General features: G+C 42.6%; 1 protein-coding gene across 11 annotated transcripts in view; it reads left to right on the forward strand.

Moving 5' to 3' along the window:
- The window catches only part of NEDD4L (NEDD4 like E3 ubiquitin protein ligase), a 285795-nt gene that overhangs the window by 136161 nt on the left and 129240 nt on the right, over positions 1-20394 (forward strand). For 8 of the 11 annotated variants that reach the window (XM_084888492.1, XM_084888493.1, XM_084888494.1 and 5 more), the window contains one exon: positions 18933-19014. The exons of 1 other annotated variant lie outside the window; for it this stretch is intronic. In XM_084888492.1, the coding sequence (XP_084744618.1) occupies positions 18933-19014 (82 nt within the window). Of the gene's footprint in view, positions 1-18932; positions 19015-19869; positions 20140-20394 lie in introns of those variants that run through there. 2 more of the 11 variants (XM_084888487.1, XM_084888488.1) reach the window with 2 other exon arrangements.

Below are 20394 nucleotides of genomic sequence, written 5' to 3' on the forward strand. Positions count from 1 at the left end.
ACAACAGAAGTTCACCAGCTGCTGAGGTATAAGGTACGCCTCCTCACCATTGGATGAGGTTAGCTGATGGAGATCATGACATCTGATAATTTCCAGGTGTGGGTGGCAAACCACAAAACACACCTGTGTATGTCTTACTGCATGCAACGTGCATGCCCTTAATTATGTTGCTATCCTGCTCTTAATTGATTAAATCAAGGCCAACATAACAGAAGGGAAATATCTTTGTCAAATGTGCAACTGTTATATTCTTGTGAAGGCTCTTCCCCTCCAATTAATGATTTCCCATTTCCTTCAAGTTGTTCAAAATCATTGTTTCGGAGAGGTCCCTGGACCATCCTCTTCTAGAATCTCTGTCCACCTTCTAACATCAGTCTCTTTGCCAGCAGTGTTTTTCTCTCTGTAGTATTTGTCATGTTCTAACACACTTATACTAATTTATTCTGTGTTGTTTGCCACCTGCCTACCTTTGTTAGAGTGGCAACTCCACAAGGGTAGGAAGTTTTCAGTGTTTCTTCCCTACCTAGACCAGTGCCTGAGACATATAGTGGGTGCTCAGCGAATATTAGTTGAATGAAGCAGTGGGAGAGCAAGCCAGGCACCCCAGCCTTGGAGGGTCTACCGAAGGGAGCTTCCGTGTGGTCTTCAGGATCCTGACTTGCTCAGTGGAGGCTGAGGTTGCTTCTGAGTTGTCATTCCTTTTCAGTGAGTTGTCTGTAGGTCACCTGGTCCCATCTTTATGCCTTCATAGGATGGGATTGGCTGGGTGGCTCTCGACACTTTGAGATGAAAATCTAATTGCTCAACTGTCTTCCATGCTTTTCCGAGTCTGAGTTGAGGCCCTGGTTTCTGTTGGTCCGCAGGGAAAGGGCTCTGTGAGACTCCCTGCAAGATATTCATCGACCCGGCAAATGTAATAACCACTGTGGGCTTTTCCTACCTAATTGCCATGCTAGTTTTCAGCATTCAGCATGCTGCCATTACATGCTCTCTGTGGCTTGATTTAGCCTTAATCCTTGATTAATTGCCTTTTGTTCAAACGCCCACAGAGCAGATAATCCTTCACTTTCAGCTTATGCTCCAATCCTATTGGCTTTCTCTGTTTCAGTCTGGATGTGAGAAAAATAACCAAAAAATCACAAGTGAAGCTCGTATTTCTAGCCAATTTACTCCTATCTTAGCAGGGCTGTAGTTGAGAAGATGAGAGGTGGCCATTGCTCAGAATGTATGTTCCATGATATGGACAATGACATTTGACAGAATCGGTCCACTGCAGAACTTGAGATTGGCCCTAGCCACCTCAGACCCTATTTTCCTGGGCCGTCACAATACCCTATAAAGCAATTACTTGGTGCAGACCTACTGTGTGACTGGAATGTCATATAACAGGTAACCAAGACATGGCTCTGTTTGCTATAAGCTTCCAGACTGATAGCAGAAATACACACAGAAGTAAACAACCACTGTATTGATAGACTTCTGCCAACAGGATTGGGGTTTGGGGGTTAGGAAGTCTTGTCAGAGACAGAGTTCATCACAGAGGTTATGTGCAGGAAAGGTGGGTGCAGGGCATTTTCAGCAGAGGAAAAAGCATGGTGTGCTCAGAGAAGTAAAAGTCTCCTTTAGCTTAATATGTATGGCACATGGAAGGTGACATTGTAGGGGCAGGTAGGGGCCAGAGCCAGGCAGACTGTGTATGTCACAATAGCCTGGACTTTATCTTTGAGGTTACAAGAACCAACTCAGAGTGGGTGATTCCCACGTGGTTGGTTTGGGTGATTGGGTTAATATTTGGCAGTATTAACAAGATGTGGATTAGAGGAGGCTGGAGCTTGTGGCAAAATTTATCCATGAGGTGCTTAATCATCAAGGTCGAGGTGTCCAGGGGTTGCCTGCCTGATGCTTCAAGCCTGAGGACCTCAAAAGTATAGACTATACAATACATGGAGTATAAATCTAATTGGCAGTTAGTAAGTGGTATTTGCTGGAACACATTGTTGCCCCCACACAAGCCATTTCTTGGGTTCAGATCATGTGTGTCTGAGTCAAGTTGTTCAGTTATAAGGAGGCATGCTGCAGGAGGTATGCTGCAGGAGGCATGCTATTTGAACAATAATTGTTGAGGTCACAGATTGCTTTTTCAGTATAGTAACTGAATATTATACCTGCAGAATGAGGACATGCACTTGCATGTTCACCTTGCTTGGGGTAATCTAAATAACTTCCCATGTGACCCGGTGAAGAGAGAGATCATGTCTCACTTTGTGGTACCACCTGCTTTATCCACAAGTAGCATATATTTGTGGCACATAATTATGATCACTTGTTTAATAGTATCTCAATCTATGTCAGCTGCACAAAAAATGGAGGTTAATTGCAACTAGTGTTTTTTTCAATCATCTGCTTATATAAAGAAGGACTGTTGAAGTGTTTATTAGATGTGTGAAAATTCACATCTATATTGAGGCTTATGCACCTTTTTTTTTAAAGGAAGCTTTCCAGGGTTGGGAACAAAATCAATAACACTACAAAGGCATGAAAAAATGACACAGAACTTATGCAACTGGAATAAAAATTCATAATCCTATATAACAAAAGCCTAATATACAAATCAACTGAACAGTGGAATTACCAGTTGCTATGATGTGCACTGACCACCAGAGCACAGATGCTTAACACAGGAACTGTCCCCAGCCCGCAGGCCCCAGGCCAGCCAACAGCGGCCACTCAATCGGCCCTCATTGCCGGACCCTACCTATGCACAAATTTTGTGCACTGGTCCCATAGTAGTATATAATATGCAAGTGATCCATTTATTATTATTATGAACTTCCTTTCTGGTTTATAAGTGATTATCAGCAGTCTAATCAGGGTTTTTGAAATTATTTTGTTATCTTCTCCCTAAGTTAGTTCTCAAATGTTAATATTTCTTGTGTCCTTTGATTTGCATATTAATTTTCTCACACAGGAGTATGTCAGTTCCATTGGTCAATTATTAAAAGTTTTGCCTTTAGTTAATCAAAAGTGGCTCATAATGGTCCTGGCCCAGTGGCTCAGTTGGTTGGATCGTTGTCCCATGCACCAAAAGGTTGTAGGTTCAGTCCCCAGTGGGGGTGCATATGGGAGACAGCTGATGGATGTTTCTCTCTTAAATTAATGTTTATTTCTTCCTATCTCCCTTTTTCTCTCTCCAAAATAAATGAAAACATTTCCTCAAGTGCGGATTATAAAAACAAAAGTTGCCTGGCTGGTGTGGCTCAGTGGTTGCTCTAATAGAGAGTGTGCAGGAAGCAGCCAATGGATGATTCTTTCTCATTTCTTTTGAGAAATATTTCTTTTCTCTCTTCTTCTCTATACCTCTCTTAAATCAATAAAAAATATATTTTTAAAAAGTGGTTTATGATACTAGTTTTTGGTGTCAGGTACTATTGCTGAAATGGGTTCACTGTGAACCTCCCATTTTGTTTTATTGAACATATTTGAGCTTATAATTTAGGACACTCTAGGAAATGATCCTGTGGCTCCCAGAGTATGGAGAAGCAAAGAAAGTGAAGCAAGTTTAAGAAAAATGAAATTAATGTGGAAAATACATTCTGTATCTAATTGATCATTATTAGGTAGATGATAGACTGAAAATTCTATATTTTAACAAATTGGGCAACACCAAGTTTCCACATATATGGCCCAGGGAAGAAGTTGCCCTATCCCAGTGATAGGCAGGTAGTCAGCAATCAAGACATGTTATTGAGGACTCATTCTGTGCCAACTTATATGGAAAACACAGACCTGCCTAGGGCATGACTAGTGGCCTTTAAGTGACTTGCAGCTAGTTTAAGAGAATAAGATCTATACACTCGAAAAAAAAGCCAAATAATGTAAAAAGGCCCATGAGCCAGTGGCAAAAGAGTAGTCCAAACAATCATGACTGTAGGAATGCAGAGTGTGAAGAGGCTGATTATTACAGGGTGGTTTGTTCTGGGCAGAGGAGGGGTAGGCTGGCTGCCTGGAGCCTACAAGGGTCTAGGATTTCCAGAGTCAGGAGGGGAGGGAATAAAGAATCGCCAATAAGTGAGTATTCACCCAGGGTAAGTGGGCTGAAAACTTTGAAGGTAGTAGATTGGTGTATTTGGGGAACCAAATAAATGTGGCTGCTATTGACAAGTGGTTTAATTGGATTCTGTACTTCTTGTCTAATAGAAAGCTTTAAGCATGCAGCAGCAGTAAAGCGGGGAACTGGGTTCTGTCTAAGTGTAATAGAGACCTGAGCCATAGTTCTTGTGGCAAAGGTGCACTTTATCCTATGGAAATTCCTTCTCTTAATCTATCCCTGTGCTCTCACCCTGTGATCAACACTTTCTTCTTTAGTATCGAAGGGACAAGGAGAAACTCATATATCCATAAGACAGAATTATCTAAACAGTTGCATAACCTTAATGCTCTGACACATGCCTTTAGATTTAACAGGGGTCTTCAAACTATGGCCCGCGGGCCACATGCAGCCCCCAGGGGAGTCTGATCCTGCCCGCCAGGTTTTTTGGGCAGTGAGCGCAGCCAAGGTGTTACAGTAGGGATTAGTAGTTCATATAGTCCGGCCCTCCAGCTCTCTGAGGGACCGTGATCTGGCCCCCACTTTAAAAAGTTTGAGGACCCCTGCTTTAGAAGGTGGGCAGGAACAATGCCTTCTAATAAATAGAACCTACCTTGGGCTGTCTTGAGCAGCCTTTAGATAGCCAGTCTCATCTAACTTGTTAACTTAAGGTTGGATATTTTAAAAATCTAAACACAAGAAAAAAAAATCTCCAGTGTGCATCCAGCTTTGGGGAAATGATAGGGAATTGCAATGTTTGCACTTGGTTGATTTTAAAGCAGGCCAGCCAAGATCTTTTGGGGGGAAGGTGATTAATCCTCACCTACTCATCCGAGGATATTTTTCCCATGGATTTTTTTTTTTTTTTTTTTTTTAGAGAGAGAGAGGGGGAGAGAGAGAGAGAGAGAGAGAGAGAGAGAGAGAGAGAGAGAGAGAGAGAGAGGGAGAGAGGAGGGGAGGAGGGGAGACAGAGGAAAAAAAAAAACATTGATGTGAGAGAGACACATCAGTTGGTTACCTCTTGCATACACCCCGACGGGGGCCCAGGGATTGAATCTGCAACCGAGGTGCATGCCTCTCCTGGAATGGAACATGGGACACTTTAATCTGAGGGCTGACACTCTATCCACAGAGCCAAAACTGACTAGGGCTCAACCAAGATTTTAAACACTGGAGCCTAGAAGGGTCTAGGATTTTTAACACTGCTCAAGGCTTCCTTTCTCCTCGACAGTATATGTGTCCAGGAAATTCAATGTGAGTGTCGCATGATTGAGGAAATGCATGCCCGTCGACACTCCTCTCAATAGCATTGGGGGGTGGGGAGCATTGTCATAATCTAGCCCTCCTTAAATTGATTCTAGTTTTTTCTCCCTGTGATAATCCAGTGAAGCATAACTGTTTTTTCCTCTTTTAAATTCAGTTTTAAAAAAGTCTTGTGGTGCTACAGAACAGAATTCAGCATAATGGGAAGGTCAAGTGTCCGGTGATTTGTTTGCACATTTAAAAGCCTTGAAGATAAAACTTGAAAAAAATTATTTTCTGAGAGTTAAGAGGATACTTGGTTTCCCTGAGGAATTCTAGGATTTCACCGGTGGTTCTTGTGTTTTTGAGAGCAGTCTCAATGTGACCGGCAGGGCAGCATGAGGAATAAGGGCTATTGTGCAACTTAGTATGAGTCCACGATCCCTTAACTGCAGTTGGAAAAATCAGAAACCCTGGAAACTGAAAACATTTTTGTAGATTTGTAGAAAACCTCATACCAACACCTGAGCTGAATGGACTTGACAGAATTCCTGGTTTTAGGTAGAACACTTCATGTACATACACGTTGTAGCACACATGTTAATGTTTGAGTATGGGTCCTGCCCCACACCTCTCCTAGGAATGTTACATAATCATTGGAATAGTCAGACCATCTTTCTACAATGAGGAAAAAGAGTCCTGTAACATATTTGGCTGGAGGGCTTCTGATAAGGACTGGTTTTAACTGAGTGCTAGTTTCTGAGGACTGTCCTGATAAAGTCCCACTAACTGGGTTTGGAGGTTGTAAAACACAGAAATGTATTGTCTCATAGTTCTGGTGGCTGGACGTCTGAAATCAAGATGTCAGCGAGGCCATGCTCTCTCTGAGGGCTCTGGGGGGGGGGGGGGGGCGGGGGAGACACACTCCTGTATTGCCTCTTCCTGTTCTGGTGGTGCTTACTGAGATTCTTAGCATCCTTTGGCTTGTGGGTGCATCTGCCCAATCATATGGCCCCTTCTCGCTCTGTCTTCACTTCATCTTCCTGTGTGCATGTGTGTTCCTGTGCCCAAATCTCTCCTTTTCTAAGGATACAGCCACATTGTGGTAGGGCTTACTCTAATGACTCATTTTAATTTGATGACACCATATCCTTATAGGTCACCTTCTGAGATACTGGGGCCTACGACTTCAGTATGTTTTTTCTGAGGGAATGATTTAGCCCATCTCACAGGGAATGGTCCCAGATGAGCTCCTCTGTGTGTGTGTGTTTTTTTTTTGTGTGTGTGTTTTGTGTGTGTGTATGTTCAGGGCAGGGCCACTTCTGAGGCCTGCACCCTCATGGCTTCCCTGGTGCCCTGGCGGCTATATCACATCATTGAATGGGTCTCACTCTTCACTCTGTAGCGTTGTCTCATGTCACATTAATCCCATGGGAGGGAGGAGTCCTTTCCCCTCAGAGAATCTCACCTGTAAGAAGACAGATTCTTGCACTGAGAACTGACTGGGGCTTGGCTCCTGAGGTTCCTCTGGCACCACTGCCATTCCCACCCCTGAGAAGTCTGAAATGTTCCAACATATGTTAAAGGGAGGATTGTATAGAATGTGCTTAGTGGGTTCTTGACACGTAATAAATGCCCTGGGCAGAGAGGTTGATATTTTTTATGTGCAGAGGAAATGCCTGGCAGTACCCTCTTCTCCCCACCACTCCCCTGTATGCCCTGAAAATTGTCCCGATGAGGCCTGCACTCAGCATAGGTGTTGTTTAATGTCCTGCATGGTGTCACCCTCTGCTAGACCTTTGTCCCCAAGCACCCAGCACACAGAGGCCTCAACAGGGTGCATCTCTGTGATGCTGGGGGCACTGTCTATCAATGAACCATCTTCAGTCCTCACATCCTGGAGCCGGCAGTGAGCTGAGATGACATGCACCTGTGCTCCAGGAACCTCTTCCTGAGTTAAACATCTGTGCCCCCCTGTTTAGTTAATAAAGACTGAATTCCCTGAGTAGTTCTCTACATTAGAATTTGCCCTCTTTCCTAGTTCAGCACAGGTCGGTGTCAATTCCACTGCGGTGTCAAGTTCAAAGTCCCTCTGCTTGGCCAGCGGTATTTCTTTCTGTCATAGAGCATGGGTGGGATTAGCCAAGGAATGGACTTTAGGGTTATAGGAGTATAATGACTTTGGAAGTCTGTTCCCACACATGGGGATTTTGGTGCCATTCTGTCTGTATGCCTGTTTTTGTTTTGTTTTTTAAGGCAATTGACTTTATAAATTGGGGGTGGAGGCAGCTAATTTATAAACAATGAAATATAGTTAGGTGATTAAGAATGCATCTTAGAGTTTTTGTTTTGTGAGCAGCTAATTTATAAACAATGAAATATAGTTAGGCGATTAAGAATGCATCTTAGAGTTTTTGTTTTGTGAACTTCGTGCTAGACTGACTTTTGAAGCTTGAGGGAGTGGATAGGTGAGCAGGAGTCGGTATCCACCAGATTCAGGTCAGAACAAACCAGCCGACCAGCTGCCTCGGAATTTCCCCCTTACCCGGTTTCCTTTAAAACGGAGTTCCTAACAGGCTCTTATTATTATAGGGTCCTTGTAATGTTACTCCGACTAGACAATAGTGTTTTAAGTAGGCAAGAACTGGCTTGCCTTAACTCTCTTCCTTCCCTTTACCCCCATCAAAATAACCAGAAAGTGGTGCTAACCGGTAAGTTACAGGTAGGCTTGTAGGTTGCCCTTCCTACGACCCCAGTAAACATGGGCAATGTCAAGCAGCCAGAGCGAACCCACCAGGCAAGGCAAAGCCTCTGGCCTCCAGCAGACATGAAGGTGTACTCTCCTTCCACCCTCTCAGGTGTGATTAGCTAAGTGGGGGCAGAAGTGCTGAATGAATGAGTTTATTGTACTGGACCCTGGAAAAAGAGGAAAAGATGGAGTCCTACTGGTTCCCAAAATGAGGTGTCCAGATGAACAAATTGTTACAAATGCAGATTAGTGGCTCCTACCTCAGATCTGAATGGGAAACTCTGGGGTTGGGGTTTAGTAATATGTGTTTTACCTTGCTTATTAGTAGAAAATTTAGAGGAAGAAAATAAACATAATTTATAAAGTTATCTAGAAAGAACAGCTATTAACTTTAGCTATGTTTTTCTCAATTACTTTCATATATTATAGAGTTAGTCACATTTTTTAGATCTTGCTTATTCCTGAATGTTATACCATGACTAGAGGCCCAGTGCATGAAAATTCATGCACTATAGGAGGGGATATTCCTCAGCCCAGCCTGCTCCCTTTCACAGTCTGGGAGTCCTCAAGGGGAGGAGGTGACCTGGCGATCAGGGGAAGGTGGCGCCCCCATCACACATCTGCTGTTGCCACTGCCAGCAGTGCAAGCCTCAGCTAGCCCTAGTTACCTGAACCTCAAGCAGCAGTGATCCGAGGCTTCCCTGCATCTCAGACGTCAGCTGGGCAGCCGTAATCTGAAGCTTGTCTGTGCTTCGGTGCCAGCTTTGGGTAGCTGGGCAGTGGACATCTGAGGCTTTCCTGTGCCTCGGGCCAGCCCTGGGTTGCTGGGGGCTGAGGGGACTGGGGGACTTTGGAGGAAAACTCTTAGGAGTGGCTGGATTACATGGAGATAGGGCTGATGGGACTGAGCACTGCCATCTTGTGGCTGTAGGCACCACCATCTTTGAGGGTGTGGGGTCAATAGCATATTCTCTCCTTATTTGCTGTGGGCACTGCCATCTTTGTGGTGGTGTGATGGTCAATTTGCATATTCCTTTATTGGGTAGGATTATTTTTCCTATTTAAAAATATTCTTTGAAAACATGATTTTAATGTTTTATGATATTCTAGCCCATGATTATACTGTGATTTATTTAACCACTTCTCTATTGGTCTAGAGCAGGGGTGGGGAATGTCTGACCAGCAAGCCATATCATTTGGTCTGGCCCTGCCATGACAATCACAGGTAGGATTCAAAATTAATAAATCTTGGAACTTTTTTCATAGCACCATAATTTTAAGTTGATAATTTTGTATGTCCCATAAATGACTTTATAAATATCCAAATGGCCCTTGGCAGAAAAAGAGTTACTCACCCCTCGCCTAGATTTGTTGATCAAAGGCAACAACACTATGAATGTTTTTTATACATCCTGCCATCTGACTTTCCAGAAAACATATAATTTATTTCAAGTAGTAGAGTAAAATGTCTGCCTCTCTTTAGAAAGTAATAACTTTTTGGGGCCTTTGATAATGTTAGATGAAAACTTCAGTTTCAATATGATTGCATATATACATGTGTTTTATTTCTTCTCTCATACTATCTAGGTAGTTCCCCGCCCCCTTAGTTTGTGTTATTTCTTTATCAGTAATTTGTGTAACACTGGCTATCATAGTAAAAGTGGAAAAGAATGAGGAAATCTACAAAGCAGGTTTTTCAATAAAATTTTCTGGGTTAGCAAAGTCTCAGTGTGTCAAATACATCAAGTAGTCTAAATAAATTTGATTTCTGGTGTTATGTAACATTTTACATTACCAGTGAGGTAATGAGTAAAGACCCAGTCCTTGTACAGGCTGTCCTTATTGAGCAAATGCATTTACAGGAAGGAATTATTGTTTCTTTCAGATTATGGTTGTTTCTTAAAAGGAAAAAAAAAATGGTTGAAAATGAAGCCCTATATTGTTGTTTTTGTAATATCCAAGTATCTTGGAAGGACACCTTTAGAGCTTATGGTCATGGCAGTGTCCTTCCAACTTGGCTGCATTCTGAACTTAATCCACTTTGAATGCTTTGCCCAGTGGAGGCAACTCTACCTTTCTCCTCCTTTTCTCCTCCTCACTGTCCTGTCTTCTTCAAAATATGTGGATCTCAGCAAAGACTATTTAGTCTGATAACAATGAATGGATAACCTTTTTAAAAGGATTAGCCTTGACACATTCTGGTTTGCCATGGAACACTTCAGTGAGTCAGATGGAGAGGGTCAAGTATCACCCCATTAACAATGCATCAAGACCGACTGTCTTTGTTCAGTGTGTCCCATGAGAGTGAGCAGTGGGCAGATCCAGAAAATGTTACTTCTTGGTGATGATGGAGGTGGAGTGAGATCCCTCTCTGAATTCTTTAAACCTAGTTGAACATGGTGACAGGAGAATATCTGACGTTGGGTGGTGGGCACACAGTGTAATATATAGATCTTGTAACATAGAAACTGACGCTTGAAACCTGTATGTTCATGTTGACCAATGTCACCCCAATAAATGTAATAAGAAATAAAACAAACTTATTTGGGAATGAATCAGTGCAAGCCTATGGTCCTTCAGTCTCTATTAGAGATAACAAGAGTCTCAGAGAGGGAAAGCAGAATTCTCAGCTCTGGGCTCTGTGGTGAGAATAATTACAATTCTCTTTTTGCAAAATCAGAATGGACTCTTGACCAAGGTCTTTTGGTGACCTCATAAGAAAGCAGGTACTTGTGGCATTTTTGTTGAGCATCTTGGCAACTGTTAAACTTTTTTTTAAAAAAATATTTATTTATTTATTAAATGTATTTTATTGATTTTACACAGAGAGGAATTAAGAGAGATAGAGAGTTAGAAATGTCGATGAGAGAGAGTCATTTACCAGCTGCCTCTTGCACACACCCCCGTTGGGGATGTGCCCGCAACCAAGGTACATGCCCTTGATCGGAATCGAACCGGGACCTTTCAGTCCGCAGGCTGACACTCTATCCACTGAGCCAAACCGGTTTCGGCTACTGTTAAACTTTTTAAGATTTCATTCCAGGTAACAGGACTTGTCTTCTAGCCATTGAGTTCACGCTCATGTGTCCAAGATAAGGTGATGTCACCATTCTATTTTTTTTCCCTCTCAGAAGTAATCTTTTGTGTACAGATGAGGTTTCTTGTTTGTGAGTGGGCAGCTTGAATCTCCCAGGTGTTTTTTCCTCTGGACTTTATATACTTAGTGAAAACGACACAGGAACCTAAGATCCTTCAGGACTTGGTTTGTGGTGTTTCACTCCCAACCTAAACATCGAGATTTGGAGGCCAATTCTAACTTTGAGACGTAGGATTTAAATAACACTAAATCATTAAGATTCTCTGATTCCAGAACATTAGTGTTAGGCCCCTGCAGACTTACATAAAACACATCACCACAGACATGGAACAAGAGTTCCCAGAGCCCATATGTGAAGGCCTAATTGATCTAGAGAGCTCTGTAAAAGGACTTTAGTTATAAAGTGAGACTGTAAGCAATGCCTTGGAATTCACAGTCTGCCAGAATGATATGGTCTCTTTGTCTGTGGTGCACCCTGCTTTTCTGTGGCTGAGGTTGCCTGTGTAGTAAGAGATCGAAGCACCAGTACCATTTCATAGCTTGAGACTGTACATAGTTGTCTAGACCCAAGAGCTGGAGGTTGGTGTGGGCTCCAACCTCTCCTCCTAACCTACTCACTATGCTTATTTGCCTACCTACTTCTTTTGAGTACACTTTTGGGTGTGCTCCCACTTTTTTCTTGATCCTCACTGCCATTCTTGAAATCTTTCTCACTGTTTGGTGCAAAAATCTTCCACTGGTCTCCCTGCCCACTGCTTCATCTCCCAGTAACCAGGCTGATCATGAATTTTCCTATGTCAACAACGGCGTTACGGTGATGATGGTAGTGGCAACTGTGGCTAACATTTATTGAGTGCTCACTACATGTCAGAGAGTATTATAATTTTAATCTTCCTTTTAGCCTCCTTATACAAGATGTACTGCTAATATTCCCATTATGTAGATGGTGAAAGTTAGGCCCACGGGGACTTTAATAAGTTTTCCAGAGGCATTCAGCCATACGCGGGGGAGCCAGATTGAGCCCAGGGACGATGGCCTGCTCTTTAATTGCATACAAGCTCCTTGTGGTTTGAGCTGGGACTCTCTCTCCAGCTACCTTTTCTCCCCAAGTTCTGCAGCCTGCTCCTGGGCCTTTGCCTATGCTCTTTGCTCTGGAAAACTCACCGTGCTCTTGGCCCTCCCATCTTGGCTTCAGAAACTCCTCTGGTGGGGGTAAGGGGGCAGGGGGCAGATGGCCCTGTGCATATGAATCACCTAGAACTCCTGGTAAATGAAGATTTCCAAGTCTCAACCCAAAGATTGTGATCAGGCCTGGGGTGGAATCAGGTACCCGATGACAGGTGACTCAGGCATGCACAAGGTCAGGAGCCGCAGCAGTGTTGTGTTCCAGGGTACATTCTTGGCTCACTGTCACAAACATTGCTATACTTCTGTGTACCTGGTTCACATGGTGGCAGGGACTGTCTTTTATTTTCCACGCTTGTCCCCTTGTCTAGAACATGGCAGGCATTCAGTAAATTGGCTATTGTTTGAATCCAACATCAGTTTGTTGTTTTCTTTTAAAGGCTGAAAAGAAAGAATGAGATTTCTAAATAGGTTATTATGCAGAGAAAAACAAAAGGTTTGCAAAATAGAATTTCTCTTCTAATCCACAAAGCATTGAGCTTATTAGAGAGTAATGTTACTGTTAGCACTGAATTGTATTGGATACCAGCCATGAGGACAGTACAGCTAGTTGCCAAGAGTGAATTCAGGTGAACTTTGTTGTAAATAAGATGACCAGTTTGATGATCTCCACCAAGATTCCTAGGGGGCTTCCACACAGTATGAGTAATGAGAAAGCAGGGAAGACTTAGTATGTGGGGATTGGCGGCACCCAGTCTGTACTTCGAGGTAATTGGTGTCAGATCAAATCAGCAATCACAGCAGAAGTGAGTGGTCAGAAGGAGTACAGAGACTCTCAAATGTCTTACAAGAGAAAAAAGACTGGAACCCCAGTTACTATGGGTGACATCAATAGGGAACATGTACTCTGTATTTAGTGCTGAGCTGGGTGCTAAATTAATACATTATTTTCTCTGATCCTTACAATAACTCTCTGAGTTAGGAGTTGTCATTCCCATTTCATTCAAAGCATTCTGAAGTTAAGAGTGATAAAGTGACTGTCTGAAGGTCACTCCGAGGTTGATGAAGCTGAGAGTTGAGACTCCAGTGAAATGGTCAGGGTCTTCTTCTTGCCTACTTCCCATCCATGCCTGCCTGTTTTGTTTTGTTTGTTATAAAAGTATTATGTATTAATGATTAACAACAACAATTTTACAACAGTGCAAAAGAGAGTCACATGAAAACCAGAGCTCTCTATGCCTACGTCCTGTATCTTCTATCTTCTATACTAATAAAAGAGTAATACGTATGCTAATTAGACCAGGAGACCTTCTGGACAAAGCCATGGGCTTGGCGGGCCTGCAAACCGCCCCCAAACGGCCCTCAGTCCCTCACTTAGGCCAGCCATACCCCCCAGTGGGTACCCTCACCCCAATGGGGGCATGACCAGTCTGCAAATGGCCATCAACCCCTTGCCCAGGCCCATCCAGCTCCCAGCAGGGACCCTCACCCTGATGGGGGTGTGACCAGCCTACAAATGGCCCTCAGCCCCTCCTTCAGGCTGGCCCCATCCCTAGCAGAGACCCCCCTCACCCTGATGGGGACATGGTTGGCCTGCAAACTGCCCCAGGCTGGTCCCGCCCCCCAAGGGGACTCCCACCCTCATCCGGGACCCCCTTTAGGGCAGACCAGCCAGCCCCCACCCATGCACCAGGCTTCTATCTTCTATACTAATAAAAGGGTAATATGCTTATTAGACCAGGAGACCTTCTAGATGTCCTTCTGGACAAAGCCATGGTGGCGGGACCAAGGCAGAGGCAATTAGGGGCAATTAGTCTGGCAGGGGAGGGCAGGTGAGGGCGAGCAGGTTGGCGGGGAGAGGCGGATGTTGGGGTCAGCAGGCCAGCAGGGGAGGGAAGTTGGGGATGAGCAGGCTAGTGAGGGGAGCATTTGGGAGCAATCAGGCTGGCAGGCAGAGTGGTTAGGGGCAATCAGGTAGGCAGGCATGTAAGTGGTTAGGAGCCAGCGGTCCCAGATTGTGAGGGGGATGTCTGACTGCCAGTTTAGGCCCAATCGAGGGGTCCCAGAATGGAGAGAGTGCAGGCCAGGCTAAGGGACACCTCCTACCCCCATGCACTATTTCATGCACCAGGCCACTAGTCTATAATAATAGTAGTTGCTGATGAGCTTCTTGTGTGTCTCCCAAAACATTCTGAAGCTTTAGGAGGGGGAAGTCATCACCAACATAGCTAACCATTGACCTCAGGACATGGCTGACCTTTTGTAGATCTTTGAGGTATAGCTTCAGGGGGCAGTGAGCTCTTCCAGAACTCGGGTCTTTATCAGAGGGCTAATAAGACTCTGGGAACTGAATTCTCCCTTTACCACCCCTGCAGAGTATCTTGTTCAGAAACAAAGGCCATCAGGGCTTAAAAACAGCATGCACACATTTGAGAAGAAGCTGGTGGCGAGGCTCACTGACCCTTAGACTGCCCCAGACACAAAAACACATCCTTTTGGTTTTGCTTGTTGCTTAGGTGATATGGTTTTCATACCTAATAGGGAAGCTGATAAGAAGCTGATAATGTGTGTAGGGAAATATCAGCCCAGTGATAGTCAAGAGTAGTCTGTCATACTCAACACTGTGGCTCTATGTCCTGATGGAGAAAAGAGGGGAGGGTCTTAACTTCTTCTTGCTCCTATATCTCTAGGAAGTTTCTTGTTTACCCAGGATGGAGTGGGCTCTAGTTCTTATGAATGTTGAGAAACAAGTTTGAATTGTTTTGAGATTCAGTACATTCTTTATTTTTATTTTTATTGATTTCAGAGAGGAAGGGAAAGGGAGAGAGAGAAACATCAATGATGAGAGAAAATCATTAACTGGCTGCCTCCTGCACGCCCCCTACTGGGGACTGAGCTAGCAACCTTGGCATGTTCCCTTGACCGGAATCAAACCCGGACTCTTCAGTCTGCAGGCCGACACTCTATCTATCCACTGAGCCAAACCAGTGAGGGCAAGATTCAGTATATTCTAACTAAAAGGGACCATCCAGTTCTATTTGTTTTTTAAAAAAATTTTTATTAAGTTCTAAAACTCTGTACAAAAAAAAAATTCTAAAATGGAAGCCAAAAATATGAAACAGATTATGGTCACCATAGTTATTCTGAGATACTTATGTAGAACTGAGGCTTTGTATTTCAAAAACCATGATTTATTCCAACCCCCTTATTTGGAAATATGGAAATGAAGGTTCTCTGCGTTAAAGTGACAAGTCTAAGGTTACAAAGCTAGTTATTTGGAGTGTTGACAAGATGGTAAGTAAGATTTCAAGGTGTGGCCTTCCCCAAAGGTAGACACTTAACTCAGGCGTCTGGTTCCTCCTACCACAGATAAGATAAAAAATATAATAGCAGTCTCATCCAAAATGTCTTCCAACATAGCAGAATTCTAGAAGTCTCTGCCTCTAGACATCCCTTCTAGTCAGCCAGCCCTCTCGGTTGTCAGAGGTAGTGTGTGAGTGAGGCAAGCCTGTGTACATGCACTCGGGAAGCCAGATTCTGAGGCAAGCATGCTGTATCCCTCCCTTCCCATCTCTCCTACTTACCGATTAACCTGCTTGATGTCTGTCTCATTTTCTCATCTGAAAATTATGCCAACTTCATAATCTTTCAGTGAGGATCAAATAAGATACGCATATAGTACCTCACGTATGCCAGGTGAGGACTGGGTCCGTCACGGTGACTGGGTGCTGGGCTTGTGGTCATGGTGGTGCCGGTGGCAGTTGTGCTAAAGGTTGCGGTAGAACTGATTCCTGTTCAGGCTACTCTGACATGTTCCTGCTCATGTTCTAATTACTGCTGTCCTGACCACATCTCAGCTTTGTGCTCCAGCTTTCACTTTGCTGAAATGGGAAAGTGCAGTCATTTTCACTCAGCTGGGCTAAGTAGGGCTATTCATTGATGTCCATTTATGACCTTTGTTGATTTCACCCTTTTTACCCCCCCTTCTTTTCCCCAGCTCCCTAAGCACTTGTGTGTACTAGCAAAGTCAATACTCGGTAAATATTTGTCCATGTGAATGGTACTGTTGTACCATCACCTGAGACCAGTCTGGGCAGTTCTCACCAGCACCACCCTTGAACTTTCGTCTTCCTGCCCTTTAACCAGCTCATCCTATGCCGTGTGTTCCCATTCCTTGAACTTGTATCCCTCTCCCACACCTTGGTCTTTGGCTCTCTCTTCCAAGAATTTCTTGGTTGATCTTCCATGTAGATACTCCAGTCCATACTTGTACCTGGAAGAACACATTAGAACATGCCCAGGCATGCCGTCCTTGTTACCGCTGAGGCCCACTGTCCCAGACTCGGAGAGCATTCTCAACCCCCAACTGCATGTGGCACTTGCTGTAAACTGTTCAGGGGACACAAAATGAGGTCAATAAATGATTAGTAGAAGAATGTGGATGTTCTATTAAAAGGAATGCTTAGCTCTTATTGCAGTCATATAATAGGCAACAATCATGATAGCCGAGGGACATGAAAACAGTCAGCAGAATTTATAGAGTTCTCTGTCATGTGGGCTTGTGTGTGTGCGCGCGCGCGCGCGCACGTGCACTTGCCTGTGAATTTATCTCCAAGGCATTCTGGGAACTTGTTCTTGAGAAAGAGATATCAGGCCTGGTTTGCCCCCCCACCCCCCTTCTTTTTATAGCAATAACTTGGTGGCTGGAAATGGAGTATTAGTTTCTATAGCTTAAAAAAATACTTTTTAAAAAAAACCTTCTAGAACACTGGTTCTCAGTGTGGTTCCTGGATCCAAGAGCATTGCAATTATTGGGAATTTGTCAGAAATACAAATTCTAGGGTCCCACCCCAAATCTACTAGATCTTTAGGGTCTTTGGGGTTGAGGCCCAGCAAGCTATATTTTAAGAACCCCCTCTCCCAGGCAATTCTGATATGCCCAAGTCTAAGAAGCACATAGCCACTGACTCCTAAATTATCACCCCCAACAAAACTGACTAGGAAAGCGCACTTGGGGTCTTTAAACCTGGATTAGAACTATCTCCCGATTCATCTTTATTCTAAGGCTGAAGGTGTTCACAAAAGAAAAAGTAAGATGCCTCTATTAAAGAAGTGACGTTCTTGAATCAAGCCTTCCTCTAAACCAGAACCTTTAGAATATAACTGAACAAATATGTTGCTGACTTTTTTAAAAAGGAGATATGTTGTAGCTTACATTAAGATGTATTTTATGAATAATAAATACTACAATCAAGGCTATGTATATTTTTTTCCTACTAACTTTTGATTTTTGTTTTTGGGATATTAAGCATAGTTCTGTTACTTCCAAACTTTACATTTTATCACATCTTTCACTTTTCTTAAAGAATTTCATGGCATATTTGTTAAAGTATGAAATAAAAAATCTATATAGTCTTAATCATTTAACAATATTCTGTAATCTTTGGGAATTTCCTAGAAGTTGCAAAATAAGTGCTTATAGTCATGGTATAGCCTCTAAAGGATAATTCTCAAATAGGGTAGAAATAATTTATCAACTGTAAATAATTAGATGAGTGAACATAGGAGCCCTTTCTATGATTTTCAGGTTCTCATGTGTGAAATGAGACCCTGGATCACAAATTTTTAGGAAGTGATAGTTTGACTATATTTGAGCTATCCCATGTTACCAAAATTAGAAAATGTGTGTGGATTTATCACACCCTCAATAGATAGATAGTTCACATTAAGCAATCCTTTAAGTACACTTCTCATTAAAAGTTTTCAATTTCCCAAGGAAGTAATAAAAACTCTGGGATTTGTAGTCAGGAAACCTGAAATTTAATCTAGACTCTACTGAAATGTGTAAAATTTAGGCAAATCTCCTGGACTTTCTGGGCCTCAGTTCTTTGTTTTCGAGTTTTTGTTTCTGTTTTAATTGTAAGATGATAGTTGTTGGTTTAGATCAGGGTGGGGAACCTTTTTTCTGCAAGGAGCCACTGGATATTTATAACATAATTCGTGGGCCATATAAAATTATCAACTTAAAAATTAGCCTACTATATTTGGTCAAACATTTAATTAACTCAGCCCTAATGCCTTGGCAGGGCCAAACAAAATGATTTCAAGGGACTGATACAGCCCAAGGGCCAGACATCAGGTCCCCATCCCTCGTTTAGATGAACCATTTCTTTTACCTTCACTGAAAGAACAATAATTTTTACATAAATAGTGGAAATCAGAATATACTAGTAAATAAGACATGAACTAAATTTTCTAGCTAGATTTTGTTAATCTGAACACATTTTGTATGCTTTTTAATATTTTTTTTCTTGAAATCTTTTCAGAATCTGTTTAGGGGAAAAAATGATGGCAGTTTAAATATTTTGAGTTAATAGGGAAGATTATCTTTAAAGTTAAAATCTGAGTTTTGTGATATTTTTGCTTCTAAATAGACATCGACTCTCACTGATAGAAACTTCTCTGTATCTTTACTTAGGGTATGTTGAAAATGTTATTGCTTAATTTGTGGAAACATAAGCTGGGCTATTAACTGATATTTTCATTTTCACTTAGGTTTTGACTAATTTTAAAATTTTAATAATTTTTAAATGGAAAGTATAATCTGATTAAGCCTGAATATTTTCTTACAGTGATCCATACGTGAAACTTTCATTGTATGTAGCAGATGAGAATAGAGAACTTGCTTTGGTGCAGACAAAAACTATTAAAAAGGTATGTGTCCATCCTAATTAAATTTCATTTAAGCCATAATTTAATCCAATTAGATAATGCATTTTGGTTCTGTAGAAGTTTAAATTTTAAGATTAAGATGGAAATATTTTTATTTTAATCATTTCCCAGTATTAAATCTATAAATTCAGTGTTAATTCGAAATATGATCCTGGCTTTTAGTAAAATGACTGTATAAAACAATATTCTTAAGATAAGTATTATTACAAGTATAGCAAAACAAGGATTTGTTCTTGTTGGCTTATTTTTCATAAAGAAATGTAAAATAACTTAAAATATGTTTAATGAAATAGAATTGTGTGGGGAATTGGTAGGCACAAAGGGGGGGATGGTTTATCTTGAAACAAATATTTCCAGAGAAGCAAAATACTTGTTTAGCTACATGAAAACAAATAAAAAACATTAATAATAAAACTATGTTTATGCACGTATGTTTTATTTTTCTAAATTTCACATATATAATTTCATTAAAGATGTTTTCCTAATTGTATTTTAATTCATCTATCTCCTTGGAGTATAATGTAAAATATTTGCTCCATATTTCATACATTTATTGAAGATGCTTTTTAAAATCCAAAGTGCTGTTATTCTTCATGCTTCAGTGTTATTTACGAACGCATTACTATTATTTTTACCTTACTACCTCTGGGTAGTTAGATAACACTGTGATAAGCAATTCCTGGAGAGTTTGATAGCTTTTTAACAAAATGGTAACTCTCCTGCTATTGTGCAGACGCCTGGGCTCCATGACCAGGTCATTTTGTGTAAGGAACTGCAGCTGTAGCGTGCCCTCCGCCTGGCATTCGGCCTGGCATTAAAAATGTTTTGATTAGTGGGGAGGATGCCTGCAAAGGACAAGGACGGAGGCCATTGTTTGCTGTGCGAGGCGCTGTCACTGGTTTGGTTATCAGTGTAGAGGGAGGCCCGCCTTACAGGGAAGGCAAGCCGAAGGCGGAGGGAGCAGAGCACCAGAGCCACCGAGGCGGTGATTTGCGATATGGAAATGTGTTTTCTTCCGAAGGGAGGCCCTCCTCCTCCCTCCGCTCCGTGGTAGAGGTGCAGCTGCATGGCTGGGGCTGCTCTGCCTGCTCGGCAGCCAGCCTCCTGGTTAGTATTACCGCTGCTGTGTTCACTGTGTGCGCTGGGGTTTAAGAACTGCTTTCATCCTCCTCTCCACCTGGCCCGGTGCCTGGGCTTTCATGCTGTTTTGTGGGCTCGTGTTGTTGTGTTCTTTTCTTACCTGTCCTTTGCTTCCTCCCCTCTACGTTTCTATGAAGCTGGTCCCCAAGGCTGCTGCAGCCCCTGGCACGCCTGAGCCTGCCCTGCCTCTCCCTGACTGCCTGGCACCCTTCTCTCCTCCCT

The sequence above is a fragment of the Pipistrellus hanaki genome, assembly GCF_964339955.1.
Source record: "Pipistrellus hanaki genome assembly, chromosome: 6".
Lineage (NCBI taxonomy): Eukaryota > Metazoa > Chordata > Mammalia > Chiroptera > Vespertilionidae > Pipistrellus > Pipistrellus hanaki.